The sequence below is a fragment of the Motacilla alba genome, chromosome Z (assembly GCF_015832195.1).
Source record: "Motacilla alba alba isolate MOTALB_02 chromosome Z, Motacilla_alba_V1.0_pri, whole genome shotgun sequence".
Taxonomy (NCBI): domain Eukaryota; kingdom Metazoa; phylum Chordata; class Aves; order Passeriformes; family Motacillidae; genus Motacilla; species Motacilla alba.
Genome location: NC_052046.1, coordinates 41,675,804 through 41,698,776, shown reverse-complemented (window position 1 = coordinate 41,698,776; position 22,973 = coordinate 41,675,804). Strand labels below are relative to the sequence as shown.

General features: G+C 49.2%; 1 protein-coding gene across 1 annotated transcript; it reads right to left on the bottom strand.

Annotated features, from left to right (window-relative positions):
- Positions 1-12,447: 12,447 nt before the first annotated feature.
- LOC119695608 (serine/threonine-protein kinase PAK 3-like) lies at positions 12,448-22,135 on the bottom strand. Its single transcript, XM_038124459.1, has 13 exons — positions 21,772-22,135; positions 20,817-20,854; positions 20,295-20,417; positions 19,652-19,774; positions 19,244-19,424; positions 18,237-18,300; positions 16,943-16,991; positions 15,680-15,792; positions 15,035-15,152; positions 14,301-14,400; positions 13,667-13,863; positions 12,939-13,076; positions 12,448-12,551 (listed from the first exon to the last, which is right to left on the bottom strand). The coding sequence occupies exons 1-13, from the start codon at positions 21,845-21,847 to the stop codon at positions 12,462-12,464; spliced, it is 1,410 nt and encodes a 469-aa protein (XP_037980387.1). The 5' UTR covers positions 21,848-22,135; the 3' UTR covers positions 12,448-12,461.
- Between the last annotated feature and the right edge of the window lie 838 nt (positions 22,136-22,973).

Genomic DNA, 22,973 nt, shown 5'->3' with positions numbered 1-22,973 from the left:
ATTTCCTTTACATATATTCTAAACTTATATTTTCAAAGCTCCTTACTACAAGCAATATTCTAAAATTATACTTCAAAAGGTTATTATTGCAAAGCTGTTTAATGCTTAGCTACGTGCAGAAAGTTCCTGTCCAGCAGCAACATCCTTAAAGCTTTAATTCAGATGCTATAACAGTTAATTGCAAACAAAGGATAAGTTCAAAGGCCTTCTTCCATGCTTTACTACCTCAGTTATTTTTTTAGAATTCATCCTCTAATTGTCCCATGATCAGTTTCCACACATATCACAATCACAAGTACACACGCTGCCTGTATGTACCTGACACGAAACACAGCTTTGTATCTCACAACTTCTCAAAACACTGTTCAAAAGCTGTCAAAACTGACAAAGTTCAAAGGGCAGGCAAGGCAATTCACTTAGTGGGAACTAAGGAAGGAGTCCTGCCACCTCTGTGTGCACTGGCACAGGAGGACATGCTCCTCTCTACCCAGCACTGAAAGAGCAGTCCAGGCTGGAGCTTTGTAAGGGATTCATCAGAATATATGTCTTTCTGAAAGACACCCAAGAGAAAGATGAATAATTGTTGCAACACAGAGAGCACTAGTGGCAAGTTTGCACCAGCTGAGGATTTCCCATGTAGAAACTTAACTGAAGGCATCAGGATACTGAGAGGACAAAATAAAAAAATAGTACCTTCAACACATACACAAACATGGCATTTCAAGTGCCTACGCACTAGGTAGGTCTCATGCAGCAGCAAGAGATGCAGCCAATCTTTTTCTTTTCCTTTGTGTTCAAAACCAAAAGGAGAGACTGCATTTGGTGCTGTAACAGAATGACCTCTCCCATGCTCCTCTCTGCACGAGACTTACTGTTTTCTATACAAGAAGGACCAGCCACAAGTAGAGCAAAGGACACTCACACCTTGCCAGGCGCCATAAAGTATGGGCATGCTTAGTACCAACCAAACGTTTATAAATTGTATTTTCCATAGAAGAAATAAAATTAGTAATTCCATCTAACCATTTCCCCGAGTTTTCAACAAAAAATGTTTGTATTCTGTGGCAATTCTCAAAATACTCTTTAGCATCAAAGACATAACCTAAAAACCTTCCACATGAATGAATCTACAGTGTGAATTTCTCCCTTGAAAATGAGCACCTGAATCTGGCCAACACAAGCAGTGGTCTCATGCTCCGCAATGTGGGATAGTTTTGATTCACTTCTCCTTTTTAAATTTTGCTTTTAATAAACAAGCACTTGACTGAAGATGCTTTTACTTCTCAGGCACGTGACGGCACTGAAAACTCTCAGTGGACGCCCTAGAATCGCCATCGAATAGAGTCACCTCCAAAGAGGCAGTCAGCTCAGGGTGGGACAAAGGAACAATCTCCTCGAGGGTCTGAAACACGGCCTCGAGGTTGGCCGGGCCGGGGCTGACGGCGGCGGGCGGCAGGCGGCGGGGGCGGCTTCTGCGTCGCGTGCAGCCGGCGACAGTCGCGACAGTCGGGACACACAGGGGCGGGCGCGCGCGCGCCGAAGCACCGAGGGCCCAGGGCGGTGGCGGCCCCGCCCCCGGCACGCGCCCGGGTAACGGCACGGGGCCAGCGGGGGGCGCTGTGCTCCGCCGTCCCTCAGGCACTCGGGGTCACCGTACAATGGGACCTCTGGGAACATCGGTGAGGTCACCAAACACGGAAAATGTAGAACTGAACCGTTCAGGCTGCAAGTCACCTTACAACATCCCCCCTTCAGCCTCCTGCTCAAAGCACAGTCATTCATCGGGTCAGACCGGGCTGCCTGGGGCCTACCAGTTAAAGGATGGAAAACCTCTCTGGGCCCTTACTCCACCGCATTGTGCTAAGTTTTTCCTTATCTTCAGCCCAAGCCTCTGTAGCTTCAGCTGATGCCACTTTCTTTTTTCTCCTGCCAGGCACCTCTATGAAGAGAGTGGCCTCAGCCCCTCGATCCCATCCCATAACCTCAAGGTGCTTTCAGATGCCTTACAGCTGTGTCTGCTCCAGAGCGAACCAGTCCTGGACCCATGGCCTCACCTATCTATCAGAGTCAGTGCCTCAGCCCCAGACTCATGGTGGCCTTCCCTGAATTTTTCCTATTTTGCCAATTTCCATCTTGATTTCTGGATCAGGACCTGGATGCAGGATCCATTTGTGGTCTGACATGTGCCGAGCAGAAGTGGTAGTCCCTTTTCCTTTTGTCCTTGCTGAATTTGATGGGATTCCTTTTAGCTCATTCTTCCCCCCAGTTCTGGTACCTGTGGATGGCAGCCCTGCTCTAGTGTATATTGACAGCCTCCTCCTTTTCCTCCTCTTCCCTAGGATTTTTTATCATCATCTGCCAGTGTCATGATGGCTCTCCTTTGCTTTGCCCATTGTCCCCAAGTTAAACAGGAAACACCCCAGATTAGACCCCCTGCTGGATCTTGTTGCTAGATATTCCCTCATTGTTTTGCTGTCAGGAATCATTCTTGGCATATGCATTTCTGCAGCACCTGGGAAAGCAGCACCTCACCCTGCAAGAAACTGTAAAGTTTAAATAATTGGATTTGTACTTAGAACAAGATTTTTGGTTTACAGTTGGAACTTGATCTTTAGGGTCTTTTCCAATGCAAATAATTCAATACTGCCATATCCTGGAGTGAGGAATATCAAGTGTTTCCTTCAGGGTGATGAGCAGCTCTTGCCTTTGTGCCATGTTATAAAGTATGTGTGCACAAGTGCTTGTCTGTCCGCTGAATACAACCACAGATCTGCACATTGTTTTAGCATGTGTTTGACAGTAAACATTTGAATGCTGGCTCCATTGACTTTTCTGCTGTAGGCTGCAGCTTAGTAGCTCTCTTTGTATCTAAATGTCCTAGCAGATGGGCATTGGATTTAACTGACTTTCTTGTGTTTGTACCATGATGAATATCCACACCTGGCAACAATGAGTTGGTATCTGTTGTTATATTCATGTGTAAGAAAAAGGACACGCCGAGAGAGCTTGTGTTACGTGTGAAATTGCATATGACACAGAAAATTAGGAGTAATTTACTAATTAACAAAAAGCAAAGTAATATTTTACTTGGCACGCCTCTAATAGCACTGGAGAAGACACAAGACATATTTATTTGAATTTTTCATTCTGTAATACTCTGCACCACTTATATATATATATAAGAGAGAAGGACACTACCAGCAAGTAAAACTGATAATAGGGAAAAATGTCCCTTTTTAACTTCTTATTACAGATGAACTAGTTGCAATTAGTTTTCTCAGGGAACATCCTACTGATATTCTGCAGAGCATGGCATTGGATTACAGTTTGCTTCAAGTGAATAAGGAAAGCTAATCTAGCAATCCTAGACAGAGCAGTGTCAGATTTTTTTTTATGGCTTACAGATATTTTCTCCCCAATATTTTGTGACTTCCTTCCTTACACTACTAAATAAATAACAAAGTGTGGTTTAAATTTGATCTTCCAGCAATTTCTGACAAAATACAGATATATAGACTGAGGACATGAATGCCTTGAGGATAAATTATATATCTCCTGCTAGTCTGGTGGGGCAAGTGGTGAGTGCTATCTCCATCTGTTTGTGTTAACCACTTCCAGCATGTTGATTGCCAACAGCAGCAAGTCCAGTTGTGTGAAGAAGCAGATACTGCAAGGCTCAAAGCCAAATTGCTGATGCTTTGTTAGCACGACCAGTGACTCTGCCTTATTTTATCAGAGACTCTGATTGATTACAGTCATCAAAGGTCAGATGAAAAATTTTTATACTTCTGTTTTGGTTATTGCAATTCAAAAGACCATGAAAGTGGCAAGATTGCTAAGGAAGTTCTGTCTTCACAGAATCATTTGCAGTTATTTTCAGCTTGGACTGAAATATCCCCGTGCATGTGGGGGTTCATGCATAAAAACTCCAAGAAAACAATCCCCTCTCACTTACTTGAAACAAGGAATTTTTTTTCCCATTCCTCTTACATTCCTACAAAACCATGAAATGCAAGGACTTTTGACCTTATTTTGAGCCTAGTAATCCATTTTATACACTGAACTCACTAAATCATTGCTTTAGTACACCTTTGTCACATGCTATTGACTTTACTGCTACTATTGCTGCTCTTTCAAGTGATGAATCTTGTTTGAAAAGGCTGGGAAGATGAAAATCCATTTCAGAGTCTCCGACAGGGAGTCAATTCATCATTACTTCAGTAAGCACTCTTAGCTGCATAATGCATTAATTCTCTTTCTCGGTCCTCCATATCTAAGGTGTGGGGCCTTTCCTGACTACTGCTTATTTGATTAAATACTGCTAGTTTTCCTTCATGATGAAGGGCAACTGGGATGTTATTGTCCAATTTTTATGCTCTTTCCTTTTAGATTTAGCCACTGGATACTGTCAATTACATATACAACTAACATATGAATTTATTTCTTTACATTTCTAATGGCCAAGCATCCCAGGGTTAACATAAAATTGTATTAAATTTGTATGTAACATAGATTGAAACTTAACAAAAAGCACCTTTTATGTCTGTCCATCCATCTGTCCAACTATCTAGCTACCTACCTACCCACTTACTCACCTACCTTTCTACCCAACTCTCTCTAAGTTTGAGAACAGCTTTTGCAGTAATCATCTCCCTTTACACTAGTTTTCAGATATAAACCCAAGCATACATTTACTGAAAAACACCTGTTGAGCACTAATTTATACTGTCCACCTGGTCCAGTTGAATTGTGAGCTGAAAAAAAAAATCTGCAGCCTGAAAATGGAGAACATTGAAGCAGAGCAAGAGACCTATTTTGTTGTGGGGTTTTGTTTATCAGAAAAGGTAAATTTTAAATTTGTTCTTGTTGTTCTACTTCCCTGCTTCAAATGAAAGCAAAGAACAAAGGAAATGGAAGAGATACACCCAAAGGCCCATCCTTCTAATGTGGAAATGAGTTTAGAATGGTTTGGCAAAGACCTCTGTGAATGGAGCCAGGTTGTGGATCTGACTGTCCAGTTGAGTATCTGTTCTTTCAGGTCATTATTTTTGTGGGGTTTGACCTAGTCTCTCCTATTAAAAGGACTCTATTGCTTCCACCTTGTACAACTTCTAACTACTTCATTCCAGAAATTACTGTGGCCTCGTAAGAGTGCTGAAATGCTGGGTAGGAAAAGGGAAAAATGAAACTGAGTGTGGATCAGATCCCTAAGCATAAATCCTACTCAAAATAAGGAATCAAACTTCACCTAAAAAATTCACAGGAATGTCCATAGAAATGCTGTGATGAAATGATACTAAAACTGGAAACATAGCCAAGGCCTTGGTGACTGGCATGATGGTGAGCCAAAGACATGGGTGAGAAGATAGAGGGTAACATGGAGCTGCAGTAGCCCTGGATGTATGTGTAGAGGCACAAGGAAATGCAGGGACGGATGTACTGTTGTAACATCAGTGGGTGGGAGGATGGCATCACCAGGAGACGGATTGTAACCTAACATCCCTCACTGCTTATATTCAGGGGCCAGACATCCTTTGACTGTGACATCACTGGGTGGTGGAGAACAACATAACCAGGAGATGGACTGTGATATCACATCCCTTGCTGGTTATATATGTGCCTGCAGAGCCTGGCTGGGCCAGTTTAGCTCAAACCTGGACTTCTACTGAGTGTGCCTGCAAGTGGGAGCTCCTTCTGGCCCTCAATTCTCCCCAGCCTGCTGCAGCAAGAAGACATGGCCACGGGGACAGACTGGAGCTGCCCCATCTGCCACAACACTCGGAGTGATGTGGCTTCTGCTCTGCCCTGTAATGACCAGTTCTGCCTGGGCTGCATCCTGCGGTGGGCAAAGACAAATCCAGCATGCCCACTTTGCAGCAGACCTATGGACATTGTCAGGTTTTCTGAGCGGAGCGAACGGGACTACCTACAGTTTGCCATCACAGCCTCAGAAGAGTTGGCAGAGGATAGCAGCCAGGCAGGGAGCACTCCATTCCACCTGGCCCAAACCAGCCCCCATCACCCTGAGGTATCCCCTCCACGTTCTCCACAAAGGATGCTGTCTCTAGATGAGCAGGAGGCTGCAGAGCCAGAGTTCATGGGTGGCCTCCCACCTGAGGTCTGGGCAGAACTTTTCCAGAGGCAACAGCAACTGCTGGACCCTGTGCTTCCCTGGCTGCGCTGGAGGCTGGCAGCAGTCTATCAGGACCAGTGGTGGCGAGCAGAGGCTGCAGAGGGCTCTATCCTCCATGGCCTCTGTGTCTGTGGTCCAAATGCAGAGACGTTGGTTGAGCTGCTGGAGCCTCTCCTCAATGGGCACACAGCATCACTGGTCTACGGCATCATCAATGTCATTGCAGGCCAGTGCAGGGATGAAGCCCAGAGGCTGCTGTGCTTGCATCATGCCAGCAACAACTCCAGTAGCTCCAGCTACACTAGCTCCCAGGAGGTGATGCTTGCCAGTGAACCCACAGGCTCTGAGGTAGAGGAGGAAGCTGGTACACAAGAAACTGGTCTCCAACGGAGTCCCAGCCACCCCCCATCTATGACCACCTGCTCAGAGCAGGACCAGCCCCAGGAAGAGCAGGAGCAGACAGTGGCAGCAGCAGGTCCATCTGCTCAGGGCTGCAGCTCCTCTGCTCCTGACCAGGGCAGGGACCAATCTTCTGGAGAGCCACGGCATGCACGAAAGAAGAGAACCCCCAGCGTCCAGGATTCTTCCAGACCCAAGAAGAGGCCACCTCACCAGCAGCACTAGCACATGTCCAGGAACTCTTCAACCAAGAAAAAAGAAATAAATTGTCATTTCCCTAACAAAGTCTCTGAGTGCTGCTTTCTCCCTGTTCTGGTGCCTTTCTCTGCACCCCATGCTCCACAATCAGCCAAGAGCCCTCAGGACTCCAGGGCCATTTTCAGCAGTGCCTCCTCTCACAGGAAATCCTGCTGCAGCTGTGATGATTGAAAAGCTTTTGAACAGACACCGGGATGTGCTACCAGAGGTATCAGGAGTGGAAGACTGACCAGGCGTTCATCACATGAGAAGAGGAAAACTCTGATAATGCCTAACACAATTTCTGCCTAAGACATTAGTGCAAAAATGTACAGTTTGATGATGTACAGTCAGAGGACTGGTACAGCCTGAAGGTACAACCAATTAGAGTTTATTCAGTTAGTGGGAGGGAAAAGACCTGTGCATTAATGTAGAATGCATTCTAATCTATATTAGTGTAGAGCACTATAAAAAGAGGGCAGGAGGAGAAGGAAATGTGCATCAAACTGGGGAGTGGAAGAAGATGTAATAGCAGAAGCACTGTTCATAACGACATTAATTATACATTTTGCAGGTATGTTTCAAAAAACTAAACAACGAAACCAGAACCAACCAATCAATCAAGAAAACCCCAAAACCCAGCAAAAAATAGAAGTGTTGTTCTTTAAAACCTGTTTGTTGGAGAACAGAAAGAAGTTACTAAAGACAGTTGAAGGAGGAAGTAATAACATCGCCTTCTTGTTTCTCATGTTTGTACACTGTCTAGAACAGTTCATTCTGACCACAGAAAAGGTTGGCTGATGGAACACAGTGGGAAAGTTGCAGATTTGCCACTTCCTTGCAGCAAGCAGCAAGCTCAGTGACTGAACTGGCAGTTGCTGTCCTGCTGCATGTTCCTGGCAGGAGCCTGTGCTGGCTCCCAGACCATGTGTGTGCTGGGTACCTCACGAACATCTTATGAGATGCCTCCTGAGCATCACATCAGCCCATAAGAACCTGTGTGGCAAAGAAATTCTCTCAGGAGGAGGGAGGGGTGCCCAGCTGGCCAGCCAGCAGGCATTCATCCAGGGAAAGTCCTGCTGAGCAACCTGGTGGTCTTCAATGATGGAGCAAGTACAGTCGTGGATAGGGAAAATGCTATAGATGTCATCTTCTGGAGTTCTGTAAGGACTGTAGCACTACTTCCCACAACATCCTTTGCTCTGAATGGGAGAGAGGTGGGTTTGATGGGACTGTTCAATGGAAGTGGAATTGGTTGGACTAGCATATCCAGATGGTAGTAGTCAATGGCTTAGTGTCCCTATGGGCATCAATGAAAAGTGGTGTTTCTCAGGGGCGCATACTGGAACCAGTGACATCTTCACCAAGGACATAAGACAGAGAGATCTAGTGCACCCTCAGCAAATTTGGGGGTGACACCATGCTGAGAGGGTGACATGCCTGAGGAGTGAGATGCCATCCAGAGGGATCTGGACAAGCTCAACAAGTGGGCCCATCACTAATGCCACTGGCTGGGCTATGGGATGTACCCAGGAGCTGCATCAAAGCTGGATAGCTCAACTCTGAGGGGGGCTAGTCAGCCCAAGCTCTAGCAGCGCCTCCAGCCTGCGCCTTAGCAAGCCTTTAGTGATATTCAGCTTTAGTGATTCTCAGCTCATTAGTGATTTCAGCTCTTGGGCTTGCTAGGCTCTGCTGTGGCATGCAGCAGGCATTCAGAAGACCAGGAAAGAGAGGAGAGAGGCTCTGTGAAATACTCTGCAGCGATGTCCTTTATTATCTTCTTTCTGCAAAGAGGTTCAGTGACAGCTCTTCTCTCTTGAGCCGTGCAGAAACAGGGGTTTATATAGGGCAAGAGGGGATCGAGAATTGTCCAATGGTAAGGGTTAAAGGAAAGTGACCTATAGCCTTACAGAGAGATAAGCAAGGGTCCGAGAGCGGGAGAGAGGGGCTCCTATTTTCCGGTTATCATGACTGAGCATCTTGCCTGTCCTAGGCCTCTGAACGCCAAGGCAGGTTTGCAGGACCTGTGCCTGCTACACATCACCTTCAACTAAGCTGGGATTACAGCCCAGAAAGCTCGCTGTGTCCTGGGCTGCATCACCAGCAGCGTGGGCAGCAGGTCGATGGGGGTGTGTCTTCACTCTGCTCTGGTGAGACACCACCCAGAACACTATGTCCAGCTCTGTGTCCCCCAGCATAGGAAGGACATGAGCCTATTAGAGCAAGTGCCAAGGAGGCCACCAAGATGATCAGAGGGATGGAACACCTATGCTGTGAGGGACAGGCGAGAGAACTGGGCTTATTCAATCTGGAGAAGATAAGGCTCTTGGAGACCTTACAGCCCTTTCCAGTACCTAAAGGGGCTACAAGAGAGCTGGACAGGGACACTGCAAAGACATGTGGTGATAGGAGAAGGGGAAATGGCTTCAAACTGAGAGAAGGCAGGAAAAAATTCCTGATTGTGAGGGTGCTGAAGAACTGGCATGGTCTGCCTAAAGAAGCTGCATCTGTCCCTTCCCTAGGAGTATTCAAGGCCAGGTTGGACAGGGCTTAGACAACCAGGTCTAGTGGAAGGTGGCCCTGTCCATGGCACTAGAATGGGAACTAGATGGTCTTTAGTATCCCTGAAATCCCAAAGCATTCTATGATTCCATGATTTCAGGTAAACCAAGTAGCTTTCCTCATATTGATGACTCATGCTATTTACTGCATGCTTCACCCTCCAAGCTAGCAGTTCTTCAAGAAACGTAAAAACTACATTCCTCTTTTAAAATCTCCCATGATATAAAGCTCCATGCTTTCATGAATTTTTTTTTTACTAGAATAGTAAACCATTAGTGTTGTGCATAACAAAATAATAACTTACATGGTCACCTGTTGTGGAGTACCAGGCATAAGAAAGTTTTATCTCAAACATTCTGACTGTTGCAACAGAAAAGCTGTGACTGGAAGAGAGGGTGTTGTGGAGGTCGGAAAATGCTGAGCTGAGCCAGCTTATTTTTCTGCATTGAGACTTGTGCTTAGTGCTGCTGTGTGAACTCCCACTCCAGACTCCCTTCCTGGAAAGTACCAAAGGGCTGACTGCACTTGCCCAAAACATTGGCAAAAATCTGTTCTACATAAGAGGCGTGCACCAGGAAAACTATAAAAGGAAGTGGATCAGTCCCGTCCCCCCCCCCCCGTCCCCGTCCCCCGTCCCCGTCCCCCCCCCCCCCCCCCCCCCCGTCTCTCTCTCTGTCTCTTGCGCTTTCTTTGTTCACCCCATTTCCAAGTAACAGTTCCCTGACATGTGACCTGGTGTCTTTGTTCAGCCTGAAAAGAATTCATAATGAACATGACACACCTTTATTGGGTCAGTTGTGACATAACAGACCAGGAAAAGAGGGAGGGAGTGTTAAAGCCTTGGATGAACTCTTGCATGCACTGTGATTGAGCGTAGCATTGGAAAATTGATCCAAGCCCTGAGAAGCTGCAATGCTATATTGAAATCCTATTGAAGAATATTTGTCTTCAATATCCACTGTAATTGCATAGATTTGAAAGCCTGTGATTTTCTCCATTTACTTCAGAACTAACATCAGCAAGCAAGTGATCTAGCTTAGGACTGAAAACACCACCTCAACCTTGCTGCATCCCCAGTCTCAGGAAACCCATTCATAGAGCTTCTCAAATGTTTACCACAGAACAAGGGGACACAGGCTTACAAAGGGTAGGATGAATGAAAGCATGGAAAGCCAAGCAAAATACCCACTGCATGCACATCATCCTGCTGCTGCACTGCTGTGGCATTTCCAAGGAGCCTTGCCCATCTGAAATACACCACTGGGAGCTTCCCTGTGCACATCCATGCATCAGAGGGAGCTGACTGCTATGCATGTAAAGAAAGAAAGAAAAGAAAGTTCCAACACACTTTGGGACAACACATGAAGTGCTGGTAGGAGGAAAGCAGCAGGCCCAAATGGGTTGGTCCCAGCAAAACTGGAAGATGTCAGGCAGAGACCATAAATCAGGGGCTTGATACTGGTCTTTGATTATCTGATGTGTGGCCATTTCGTGACGCACCCCCTCTAGGACAAGCTACCACAACTCCCACTTCTTTATTTTACTTAAAATGAAAGGTATAACAATCATAGTAAAAATAATATTTTCCCTTAAATCAAAACAACACAAGACTTAATAGACTTCAACTAAACTTGAGAATTCAAATAAACAGATGGTTCATACTGCAGAGCATAACTGAACAATAAATAAATACGATTTTCATTCCCCCTCACTTCTCAGGGCCTGAGTCCTGGACAGCACCCTGCCACTTCGTTCCCACTCACCTAAACACAAAACAAAAGAGACCAGAAAATCAAAAGGACTTCTGCTGCAATCTTCCCCCTGGTGCCCTTCACCAAACACAGAAACCAAAAGAAAAGGTTTCATGAGGGACGAGCCTGTGGGGGACCTTCCAGTGGGGCCGGGCACAGGTCTCCTGTGGGGGCAACAGAGTCAGTCCTCCGGCTGTACGGAGGGTGCCGAGCCTCCCGTCTAGATAAATAAAATAACTGGGTCGACTGGCTTCTGAGGGTCACCTACATCGGTAATCTCTGAACCATGAATTACAGCAAAAATGGGGGACTGCAAATACAAGAGGAAAACGGGGCCAGGGTTACGGCTGTCTGCAAGTGGGTTAGGGTAGAATCCTTAGCGACATGGCCACTGCCATGCTGGCAAAAGGACAGAAAAGGAGGGGAGATGGCAGATGGCTGGTGGCTGGCTTGTGCTCGTGAGCAGGTTCTACCTCCCGTCCTGTCCTTCTCAGGGATAGTGGGTTCAGGGAAGCAGGGGGATGGAACATGAAAACTGGGGAAGGAAGTCTGTTAAATATTGGGCAACTAAGATTCCAATTTAAATGGTCATCAAATATGCTGTTCAGTTACCAACAAACATCACCAAGTACATGATGTTCTATAATTGAACGAATATTGAAATAAAAATGGGAGTCCAAGGGAGAGGTTAAAGCCTAGGGGACATTCTTCCAGGCCTGAGCCCCAGGAAGTCCCCTAGCAGGCCCACAGGCCTCTACAGTGGCTCAGGCAGACCCAAACTGCACAACGTTTTCACTCCCTCTGGTTGCCCTTAGTTCCCGTGGCAGAACTTGCCTTCCCGCTGGACACTCGCCTGCGCCTGAGCCTGTGGAGAAGCCCGGCTCCCTCCCCCTCTGCCCACAGCAACACAGACACTCCCAACCTTTCCCAAGAGCTGCAACACAAACCACAGCAGCATCCCCAGCAGTGACACCACTGCTCTGCTCCCTTTTTGCCCTACTCTGCTCCTCTAGTCACACCTGCAAGCCTCTATCTCCACAAGGGGTTGTGGCCGTGAGGCAATGAAGGAAAAAGACCTTGGCACGCTTCCAATCCGTGCCACAAATCCCACCCACGGCTCTTCCCACACAGAAGAAACACCTGGCCATTCAGAAGCAAATTTAGAGCTTCTTCACGGGGTGAGAACAAAAGGAAGCTTCCAACACAGTGAAGGTTTTCTTTATTAAAGCATTTCTTTTGACTACTAGTCTAAACAAACTACAAACTTCAAGCTAGAAACTACAAACTTCGAGCTACAAACTACAAACTACAAACTACAAACTACAAGACAGAAACTAGAAACTAGAAACTACGAAAAACAACAAGCGCCTCTTCCAGGGCTAGTATCTCCTGTCGGCCATGAACTGCTGTGCTGCCATGATCAGAGGCGTCAGCGTGGAGGTCGGCTTGGCTGATGTTACAAACGGATGCTGCCCAAAGAGAAAAAGAAAACATGAACTTCTACTTTCCTCACAGGCTGAAACAGGCTTTCTCTGGCTAGCAGAAAGATACAGAGACAAGGGCATTCTGTGCAACTCTGTCTCCACCTCCAAGACCTTGCTACATGAGGCAAACATGGCTCCAATCCCACAAATGCCACAAATCCAGATGGCTTCAGCTTAAGGAGATGTGGTCTAGGTGCCCGAGAAAGGCTCCCTCTAACGTGTCCTAGGCCAAGACTCTCCTTTGTTTGCCTCTGAGAAGCTCCAGACCGGAGATTCTTCGCAGCGGGGCCCATCAGACGCCTTGGACTTGAGCAGATGAGGAGCCCCTGGCAGCGGGCAGCTGGCGCAGCCTGCAGCCGCTTTGCCTTTTACCTGCAGAAGTTCCCGGGCAGACCAGCGCCTGTCCTCGTCCGTCTCCAGGCAGCAGTGCAGAAAGTCCCGCAACCACGCGGACTGTTGCCTGGGGTTCTGCAGCTTCGGGCTGCCCCCGGTGCTTATCAGCTGTTGAACCTGGACAAGAAGGAAATGCCACACTCTACCTATCTCCTTCGCAGCCCAAGCAGTTCACACAAACTGTTCCCACTGGACAAGCTCCACTCTCCTGTGGCACTTTACTCCCTGCCAGAGGGTGGCAGTAATAGCTTTCCTACCCCTACTCAAAGAACCCAAAGCCAGAGGCAGCCATAGCCAGTCCAAGATGCAAAGGCTCTTGCCTTGACCCCTGATTTCCCTGATGGATGGAATGAGGAGCAACTCCATCAGCAAAAGCACACTTGGCTTCTCTGAGCACTGACACCAGCTCTACAGGCGATTTGCAAGACGGGCTTTGGTCTAAACTACTCTTTCCAAGGATCAGTCCATAAAATGCAGCTCAGCCCTGCTCACTGCTCCCTTAGGCCAAGCTTCCGTCAAGCTAAAGGCATCACGATTTTTCGGTGCTGTTCATGATGAAATGGCAAGGGCATGATCTGGACAAGGAGCGCGAGAGACTATGCAGCCTGGAACCTGTCATTTTCAGGTGTTAGCAAGCTTCCCAGGCAGAAGAATGGCAGCAGATTTGGTTAGAGTGACAGCAGTATCTGAGAGCAGTTGCAGCGTACCGTGCGGGAGGTTTTCATCCGGTGAGGAGGCGCTCCTTCCACCATCTCGATCCCCACAATGCCAAAGGACCAGATGTCCACTTTGGGGCCATAGCATTTCCTGGTGAAGATTTCTGGCGCCATCCAGTAAGTGGTCCCAACAGCTGATCTCCGTTTGCTCTGCTCAGCGGTGAGTTGAGCAGAAAGGCCAAAATCAGCTGAGAAGAAAACACCACTCTGATCACGCCAGCGTGAATGAGGAAAGCAAACCAAAGAAATCCCCACTGGACCAATGTCCAGGAAGGCACTGTGCAACCCAGCTGCCATAAAGGGGCCACGCTGCCATTCCTCGGGCCTGCCGCCGAGGAAATGCGGAACTGGCCGCTTAGCAAAAGCCCCCGGTTTCAGGCTGTGGTTTTTAGTCCCTTGAAGCTATTAGACTGTAACTGCCTTGCTTGAGAAGGGACACACACCACCCAAAGCCTCTCCTGACCCCTTCTTCCCTGCAACACCTCCCTGCACCTTGTGGCCGTGCTCTGCGCTTGCACCAGGGCAGCCTGCACTGCCACAGGCACCACTGCAGGGAACCGGCAGGCACCCAAAGGCAGCCCCACACCGCAGCCTGCCGCGGCTGAGCCTGGCCAACAACACCCACCCAACTTGACAGATCCGTCCAGGCCCAGGAGAATGTTGTGGCTTTTGATGTCTCGGTGCATCACTTGCTTGGAGTGAAGGAAATCCAGGCCTTGCAGGCACTGAGAGAGCAAAAAAGAAACATGAGCCTAAGTGGATTGCACCTCACAGGCAGCAAAGTGGCACATCTGCAACACTGACTTCCTGGGGGATGCTGAGCCATGGCAGGACAGGCTGCTGGCAAGGGCAGAGCCTGCTGCTCTACCACGAGCACAGCAGAGCCTTTCTAAGGGAGGGTGTGTTTGCCTCTGAAAGGGCAACTGTTCCTCTGGCCAGCGCCCTGCAACCACAGACTCAAGGAGCACTGCTGCACTGGCTGTGCTCTCTCCAGCCAGACAACAGTGGATGCTTTTGCAAACACCACTTTGGCTGCCAGGCTCTCCTTTGAGGCTGAGCTCTGTCAGAGTCCTCTGAGTATCTCTTGGCCTTTGCTCCACACTGCGCCACCAGCAGCTGTGCCCTTCCGGGCAAGGAATGCAGCAGACACAGGCTCCTGGCAAGTGTTTAAAAAGGCAAACACAAGCACACTAGAAGAAGGGCAGGGACACTGGCAGGCACTTCAGATGCTCTTGCTACTGCCAGTCATAAGAGAAAGGCAGAAAGGAAGCTCGGAAGATGAAATCTCTCCTCTCCTTATCACCCATTTGGAAGTCCCATCCCGACCAAGCCATGGGAAGCACAAGCGCCATCCCTCACCTCCCGAGAGACAGCTGCTATCTCTCCTTCTGCCAGATGAGTCTCCCTGATGACATCGTGTAAAGAACCTCCGTCCATGTATTCCATCACGAGCCAGAGTTCCTCGTCCACCAGGTAGCTGAAAGGAGCAAACAACAGCCTGGAGATCAATGCGCGCACTTACACCACCTGATGGATTCCTGTCTCTGTGTCTCTCTTCGAGGACGACAGGAGGAAGTGAGCAGTCATTCCCCACGCTCTACAGGGCTTGAACTCTCTGCACTCTAAAAGACTGCTTGGTATGCACACCAATGCAACAGGCCAAGGGAAATACAACCTACAGTGCTTTGTCAGACAGCACTTCAGACCCATGGGGAAAAATCAAACCCCAAACACAACAAAACAATGTGGAGAGAGGACAGGAGCTTTGAGACGCTTGGCTCAGTCATACGGGGCCACGTCCGGTCTTTGAAAGTGCCCTTCAAGCTCACTATGCCAGGAAAGATTACTGCAGCCCCATTGCAATCTCCTCCCAAGATGCTGCAGATCAGACCAGAAACAGGTAAATTAACAGATCCCTCCTCTGCCAGTGACCAAAGGAGCTGTTGTACCTCTGGCCTGCAGGATGTGAATGACCTCTCATGGCAGAACAGCAGAACCACTCACCTGTCTACATAGTTCACAAGGTTGGCATTCTTGTTGCCACGCATGACCTGGATTTCATTCAGGCACAGTTCGCTGCTGCTCTCTTCCAGGAGACTAATTTTCTTGATGGCCACCTAAAACGACATAGAAAACCATCAGCCAAAGAAGTGTGGGGCCCAGGACCACAAGGGGAACGTAGAGACACTGATTAGGGGATGATAGTGCACGGCTGCGCCAAACTGCCTTGTGACTGGACATCGGGCCACGTGCTTGGGCACCACCCAAGACCGAGAGGCACAGATACCCTTTGCCTTGTAAACCTGGGAGAAACACGGTCTAAGCTCTCCACCTCAAAGCTCTAACAACACTCACTGTGCCCACGGCCAGTCTTCCCTCAGGGCCTTACTTTATCATTCCCATTTTCAGTCACACACCTCTTGCAAGCAGGAAGCAATTTTGTGCCAGTACAAATGGAGCAAAACTGCTGGGAAAGCTTTGGCACTTCTAGTGGGCTTGAGCATTACTCCAGCCACCACTGGCATTCTCCACTGCACAACAACAAAGCAAACTCTTACAGACGGGACTGATAAAATCCTGTCCTGAAAAACATCCCGAGGGTTATTCTCCCTAAGAAATACAACCCGACATACTTGACGGAAAAAATGCCATGATGATGAAAACATCATGAAGGACACCTCCAAAAAAGACAATCCTAGCACTTCCCCACTTCAGGAATTTTCATTTTGCTCCACTAAAATACTTCCCTTTGCACCACTGACATTTGCAGTTACTGCTGAAAAGACTGTAAAAAGAAATAACCCATGCTTTGATCTTCTAGGGATTTACACCGGGCTCTGAGCAGGGCTTAGGCCCTTGGGACACTCCCTGCAGACCTCTCTCTCTAAGCGCAATTCCCAAGGGCAGCCCTGCAGTTGGCTACAGAACTACCAGCACAATTCCCATGTATTTGCTCACAGGCAGAAATGAGAATTCAGGAACCCTGCAGCCCCAAAGAGCAGTGCCATGCTCTGAGACACCACCTGGGCACTAAGACCCAGCCAGCGTGTCCTCCTCTGAAAGATGCCGCCTGGCCTCCTTGCATTGCCTGGGGCAGCTGAGAAGGACAAAATCTGTCCCCACTGCATTTGGCAGGCGGACACTGCTCTGCCCTTCATTTGCCTTTGCAGCAAAGCTCCACTGGCCACCCAAAGCTCAGCCACAGCTCACAGCAGAGGGGAGAGGCATTCGAGAGCTGCAGAAGCTGCGGCGCTGCTTGACGCTTACCTCTTCTCCTGTGGCAGTCTCCACTGCCATGCACACAGTGCCGAAACCCCTAGAAACAAAACAGGAGCAGAGAAAGAAGAAGTCCTTTAGTCCCTGCAAGTGCAAGACACTGCAGTCCAACGGGAAAAAAGTCCTTGGGATAACAGGAAATGGAACATGACAAATTCTCGTCTGGGTCTCTTCCCCCTTTGCTCTTCCTCTATCTGTGCATGTGTGGGATTTTTCCAGGAACTTGCTGGTGGGGCCTTCTCACACCTCTCCTTGGGGTCTACCTGCCAAACTCAAGCACCACCACTCAGGCCTTCTGAGAAGCCTGAAGCCATGCAACAGCCATTGGCGGAAAGCCTCTAGACACAGATCCCTTCCCCAGCTTGCAAGGAATATAGTGTCCAGCCACAGCTGCAGCCACAGCCAGAGCAGGCAAAGGCTTCCATTGCTGCACACACAAATGGAGAAGTACTCAAAACACAGGATGCTTAGACAGCTGCCTTCTGAGTCCAGAGCCATGGGCAGCTGCTTCTCTTCCATGCACCAGACACAGGAAGGACTCTGCTTTTCTGGTGACTTCTTGTACATTTGGCTTCTCCCAGAGAACATGTTGCAAATCAGTCCCATTCTCAGTCAGCACAGCTGGCTTTCAAAGGGAACAGCTTGGTGGATTCTTTGCAGGAAAGGCGTAAACCCCACAGGATCCATGAGGGGTCTGCCATCAGGCACATGATGCCTTTTCCTCCAGAGTGCAGTGGCACTGGGCATTGCCCTGAAGCTTTGTCTTTTGCCACCTCAACTACAAAAGACAGCTGCTTCTTTCATTTCTGCTGTTGGCTTCTAGACTAGGCGGTGTCATCCTGAACCACTGAACCTTGTTGTCAGCAAAATGCGGGAAAGAAATGTTACCGAGAGCTGTTCCCTGACAGCTCTCAGCTGCTCACTTGACCTTTTGAGGCAATGAACTTTCTCCTCCTTTCATTTTCACACTTTCTCTACTCTTGTGAGCCATGCAAAAATGATTTCTCCTACAAAAAGCGGCAAATGGGTGCAACACACTTGAGGGTCAGGAGATCTGCCAGGCGCTGCTCTTTGCCGCAGAAAAGACATTGCCAGCATCCAGGTGTCCATGCCACGCCTTCGGACCACAGCTCTAACTGCTGACCAGTACTGAGAGAGCATCAGGCATCAGCCTAACCCAGCGTCTGGACAGCTTTGGAGCTTGCCTGAGGTCACTCTGGGGAGATGTGACACCAGCAAAATGCACAGCCCCTCCCTCTAAAGAAGGAACTCTGGCTGCACTCACCCTTTGCCAATAGTTTCCAGTTCTGTGTATTTCGCCTCAGGATCTCCCTCGCTCACCAGCATCTCTGGAAAAGTCCCAAGGAAAGATGCTCACTTCAAAAGAGATCCCATCCTGCAGCAGATCACAAAGGCAGCCCCACTCTCTGGGACACCCTTTCAACTCAGGCAGTCGGGAAACAACCACAGCACCAGCACCTCAGAAACAACAGCAGCAAGACAAGAAGCCCTGCAGCACAGATGGTCTGCACAAAACTAAAAGTCTAAACTAATATAGAAGCGTATGGAGAAGCAGTGCAGAGGAGACAGCGATCAGAAAACTGTAACCAAGAGAAGTGATTGCTGCCTATAAACATTCAGGGCAGCAGGAAAAACAGAACCTTTTATTCCTGGCAATGAGCACTGGGTTACATTCAACCAAAGCTTTAATAATTGCAAACATCAAAGGCATCTTGGGTTCTGGAATCCATTGTTATCAGCAGCTGCCCTTTCCAGAGCAGGAAGAATATTGCACAGCGCTTCCAGCAGAAGCGCACTCTCCACCTTGAAGCAGGACTTTTCCCTAAACAACGCCCTTCTGCCTTTCTGCCTGCAGCAGCTCTTGGTACAGCCTACTGGGATGGGCCTTAGGAATGAGGTCCCTCAGCCTTTAGGACAGGCTGAGTTCTGAAGATGACCTTGGCCGTGCCCCACAGCAGCTGGGCCCCCACAGGAGCTCCTGCAGGCCTACTCATTCGCTAGGTCACAGCCTCCTGCTCAGCCAGAAACTAGCTCTGTTTTGCCTTTTGCCTACAGGGAAGCTCAGGCAAAGCCAAACCAGGCTGAGCTGCTCTCAGAGGCAGCAGCAACAGCCCGGTGATCCCTCACCACCTCAAAGCACAACAGCAGGTCCTGTGTTGAGGCCTCAGGACCTGGCACTCAGCTGAGCAGGAGCAGCAGGCGGGACAGCTCATGCCGGCACACGCACACGCAAGGCACTGCTCCAGCAGACAGGGATCACAAAGGACCTACTCAGCATGGCCAGGCACTTGTCCTCTGTCCTCTCTCGCAGCTGCTCTCTGCTGCCAGAGGAGCTAGTCGTGCTCCAGGTGCACGAGCTGCTCGTGCTTGAGCTTCCAGCCTGGGGACCGGAGCCTTCTTCAGAGCCTTCCGCTGCAGCCCGTGCAGGTGCCAGCACAGAGGAGGTGGAGCTCTGCGACAAGAAAGGAATTTGGGTCACAAATGGGCCTGGCAGACAGGCCCCTCCCATCCCATTTCTAATGCAAGCCCCTAGGAAGATGCTGCTGGCCACATCCAGGGCTCTTCGCCTCTCAGCTTTTGCAGCCCGCTTCTCCAGCTCAAGGCGCAAAAGCCAAAGGCTGCTTCTGCGTGACGGACAAAATGACTCCACAGGCACTGCTAACCAAAGCAGGCACTTACTGATGATGTTTCCTCGGGCCGTGGGATGACAGCGGGGGCAGGTTCATCGGCACCTTCCTCCTCTTCAGCCTCTTCCTCGGGTCCAGAGGCAGCCGGAGCAGGTGCTGACCCTGCCCTTGTGCTCTGTGGACACACAGCAGCATGAGGGACAGGAAAGGACCTGCCATTCAGAACCTTACCTATCTTCATTACCTATATACCCCGCTGCATCTCAGCTGTTCCTTTAGCTACTGACAGCTGCTCTCTGGGGAGGGCCAGGTCCCTCCTGGGGACAGTGTCTCCTCCTATCCTGCAAGCTTCTGAACTGCATCTTTGCACTGCTCTCTCCACTGGGGACAGGGATCCTGCACAGCCACTGGGCTGCACCAAGGGCCTCACTTGTGCCCCAGGAGCATCCAAAGACATCCTAATGCTACCTCTTGTCTCTTGCTAAGACAAATTCATAGCCCCGCTCAGAACAGGAGGAAAGTGATGCCTAAACATCCAAGTTCCACACCCCTTTTCCAGGCCTCACTGGCTGGGGCAAGGGCTGGAAAGATTCCAGCTTTCAGCAACTTCAGCCAGGCACGGCAGGTGCTCTCTGATCAGCAACTTTTAGCTACGCTTTGCTCCAGCCACAGGACTACCCAGAGCTGCCACTTACTGATGCTGGATGCTCAGGCCCTGCCGAGGCAGCAGGTGCAGTTGGCTGGGCATCCTCCTCCCCTTTGGCCTCTTCTTCGGGAAGACACGCAGCCACAGGAGACTCCCAGGTTGGTTTTGGGCTCTGCAGACAGACAGCAGCGGCAGGGACACCTAACCTTCTTTCTGTTCAGCTCTAGACCCAGATGCACTAAGGAGAAATCTTCTGCAGAGAAATGGCACCCTAACTTGCTCAAAGTCAAGTAAAACCGGCCACTTAGATGGGACTGCACACTCTTGTACAGGAGAAATTCCATCATGGCTTAAAGCACCAAGCAGCCCCACTTTCAGCTGCTTAAAAAGCTCTGGAAAGGAACTGGAGAAAACAGCCCAGGATCCTCTTGCTGCTGCTGCTGCTGCAAAGAGTCTGGACTGTTATTTCATTCATCCAAGCAGGCTGGCACTGGACTGCAACAGGCCCAGCTCACGGCTTGCTCCACAATTGTCAAATGCTTCCAGCACCAGAGGCTCCTTTGCCACTCACCCAAAGACCAGATCCTCTCCAGGCACGGGTGATGTGACCTGCAACACACAAGGCAAAAAGAACCAGATGCTTTAAGAAAACTGCCTGTGTTGTGCCAGCCCGCCAAAAAGTCAACCCAAAGACAGAGCATTCTGCTTTCACTACATCACTCCAGCAGCAGCCCTTGTGTCACACAGCAAGCAAGACAACAAAAGTACAGAATATTGCCTGGTGTCTACCACTTGTCCTCTTTGGCTACTCAACCCATAGTAACTTGAGACTGAGGAAGTCTACAAGTGCTTCTGTAACAGTCATTGCTTCTTCCCCACCCCACCCAGCAGGAGCTACAGCTCCTCTCTTTCCTGTACTTCAGTTTTCTCAAGACATTGCCGGCAGCAATTGCCATGAGCTTACTGAAAACCTTTCGCCAGAAAAGCTTCACCCAAGTCCCCCTTAGCCGTGGGGGCAGTTCTATCGTGACACAGCACGGGAACAGCTCCTGTGTTCGGCAGCATACAAGAACTCCTCTGAAATGCCTCTTCGCAGAGGCCTTTTGCAAGCGGATTCTGTGATTTCAGCACAGAACAAATGGCTCTTTCAGCGCGCGGCAGGTGTCAGGTTCCACATGCACATGCTGGGATGAGGGAATGCAGATAAGAAGACTTGACCTGAGGGACTTTCCCTCAGTCCTGGAGAGCAGTGCACAGCTTTTACAAGGACTCCTGCCAAGCTCTCCCAGTCTTCCCATCTTGGAAGTTGTCTTGCTTGAGCCAGCAAACTGACGAGACTCCAGACTCCATTGCCACAGGCAATGCCTCGGCAGGAGCGGAACCCCTGCAGGCTACATTACAAATGCTGCCCACGCCCCGCTGGCTAGAGACACCTCCTTCTTAGCTGGAGCTCTGGGCAGCGGCTTTACCCAACTAAAGGCCTCTTTCTGGCATTTGGGTTTCCATATGCAGCAAGGTCAACTTACGCGCCAGGTGGGTGAAAAAGTACCCGGAATAAGCCACGGAAAAAGCCGTGAACGCTGCGGCACACACTCCCTCCATGGCTTGAGAAGCGCTGCTCAAGTCTGCACCAGACAACTCCTACAGGGAAAAACCAAAACTACCCAGAGTGCTGCTGGCAGAGACCTCTTTGATCAGCAGGTTCTACCAGCAGTGAGCGTGCCACAGAGCTGCTCTGCACACTGAGCCCTTCGGGGCCTCGGCGCAGCAACTTTGCCTTGACATCGCTGCGATGCAAACGCTGACATCACAATAGCAGCCGCCCTAGGCTGCTTTGTGAACTCATGCATAGAACCAGACCTTCTCTACAGCTAATGCCAAAAAAAGCCTGCAAAGTTCTCCTCTGCTACAAAGCAACACAAAAAGCCCTCCTGGTCCATAACCTCTTGCTCAAGGCATCCAAGAGTAAAAGCACACTAAGCCCCTAGAGCACACCCTGAGGAGCTGAGCACTGAGAAGGGACCAGGATGTGAGGAAGCACATTAGTGCTCCTTGGCCACTATTGCTTCTGAGCAAAAAGCAGAAGGCTTGTTCCAGCTGGACCTTCCTTAGTTCTAGAAAGCAGCAAACAAGGAGAAGCACTACTTTAATTACATTTACAGATTTCTCCTAGCTACAGAGACAAGGCATCTTTCAGCACTATTAATTCTAAACATTTTACATCATAGCCATGGCTGTGATTTCAGCAGGGAAATGCTGTGACAGGAAATGCAAGAAGGATCCTTCTGTCTGACTCACTCTAGCAGAGAGGCCTTGGGACCAAAGCACCACCACCGTTCCTTGCCCCATTTTTGTCCTCCCACAGTAGAACACCAAACATAATGCGCATGCCTAACCTGCCAGGTTATCCAGAGGACATGTGAGGAAGACCTTTGGCCTTCCTCCAACAAGAGCCCTGAAGAGACCACAAGACCCCATAGCAACAACGGCAGCCTGCACATTGCAGTTGAGTGACGTAGATTTCAAGAATCAAAAATAGGCGGAGATTTATGGGAAACTCTTGGTGAATCTGTATTAGCATACAGTATGTATAAGTTCTGTTGGGATCCTTTTCCCTTCGTACCTTAAACAGGGTGGCAAGCACTCCCTGTACCCTGATCAATTGATTCTTGCTCATGCTTTCTCCGAACCACTGCCAAATTTCTGTAACTCCTGAATTCTATCTGAT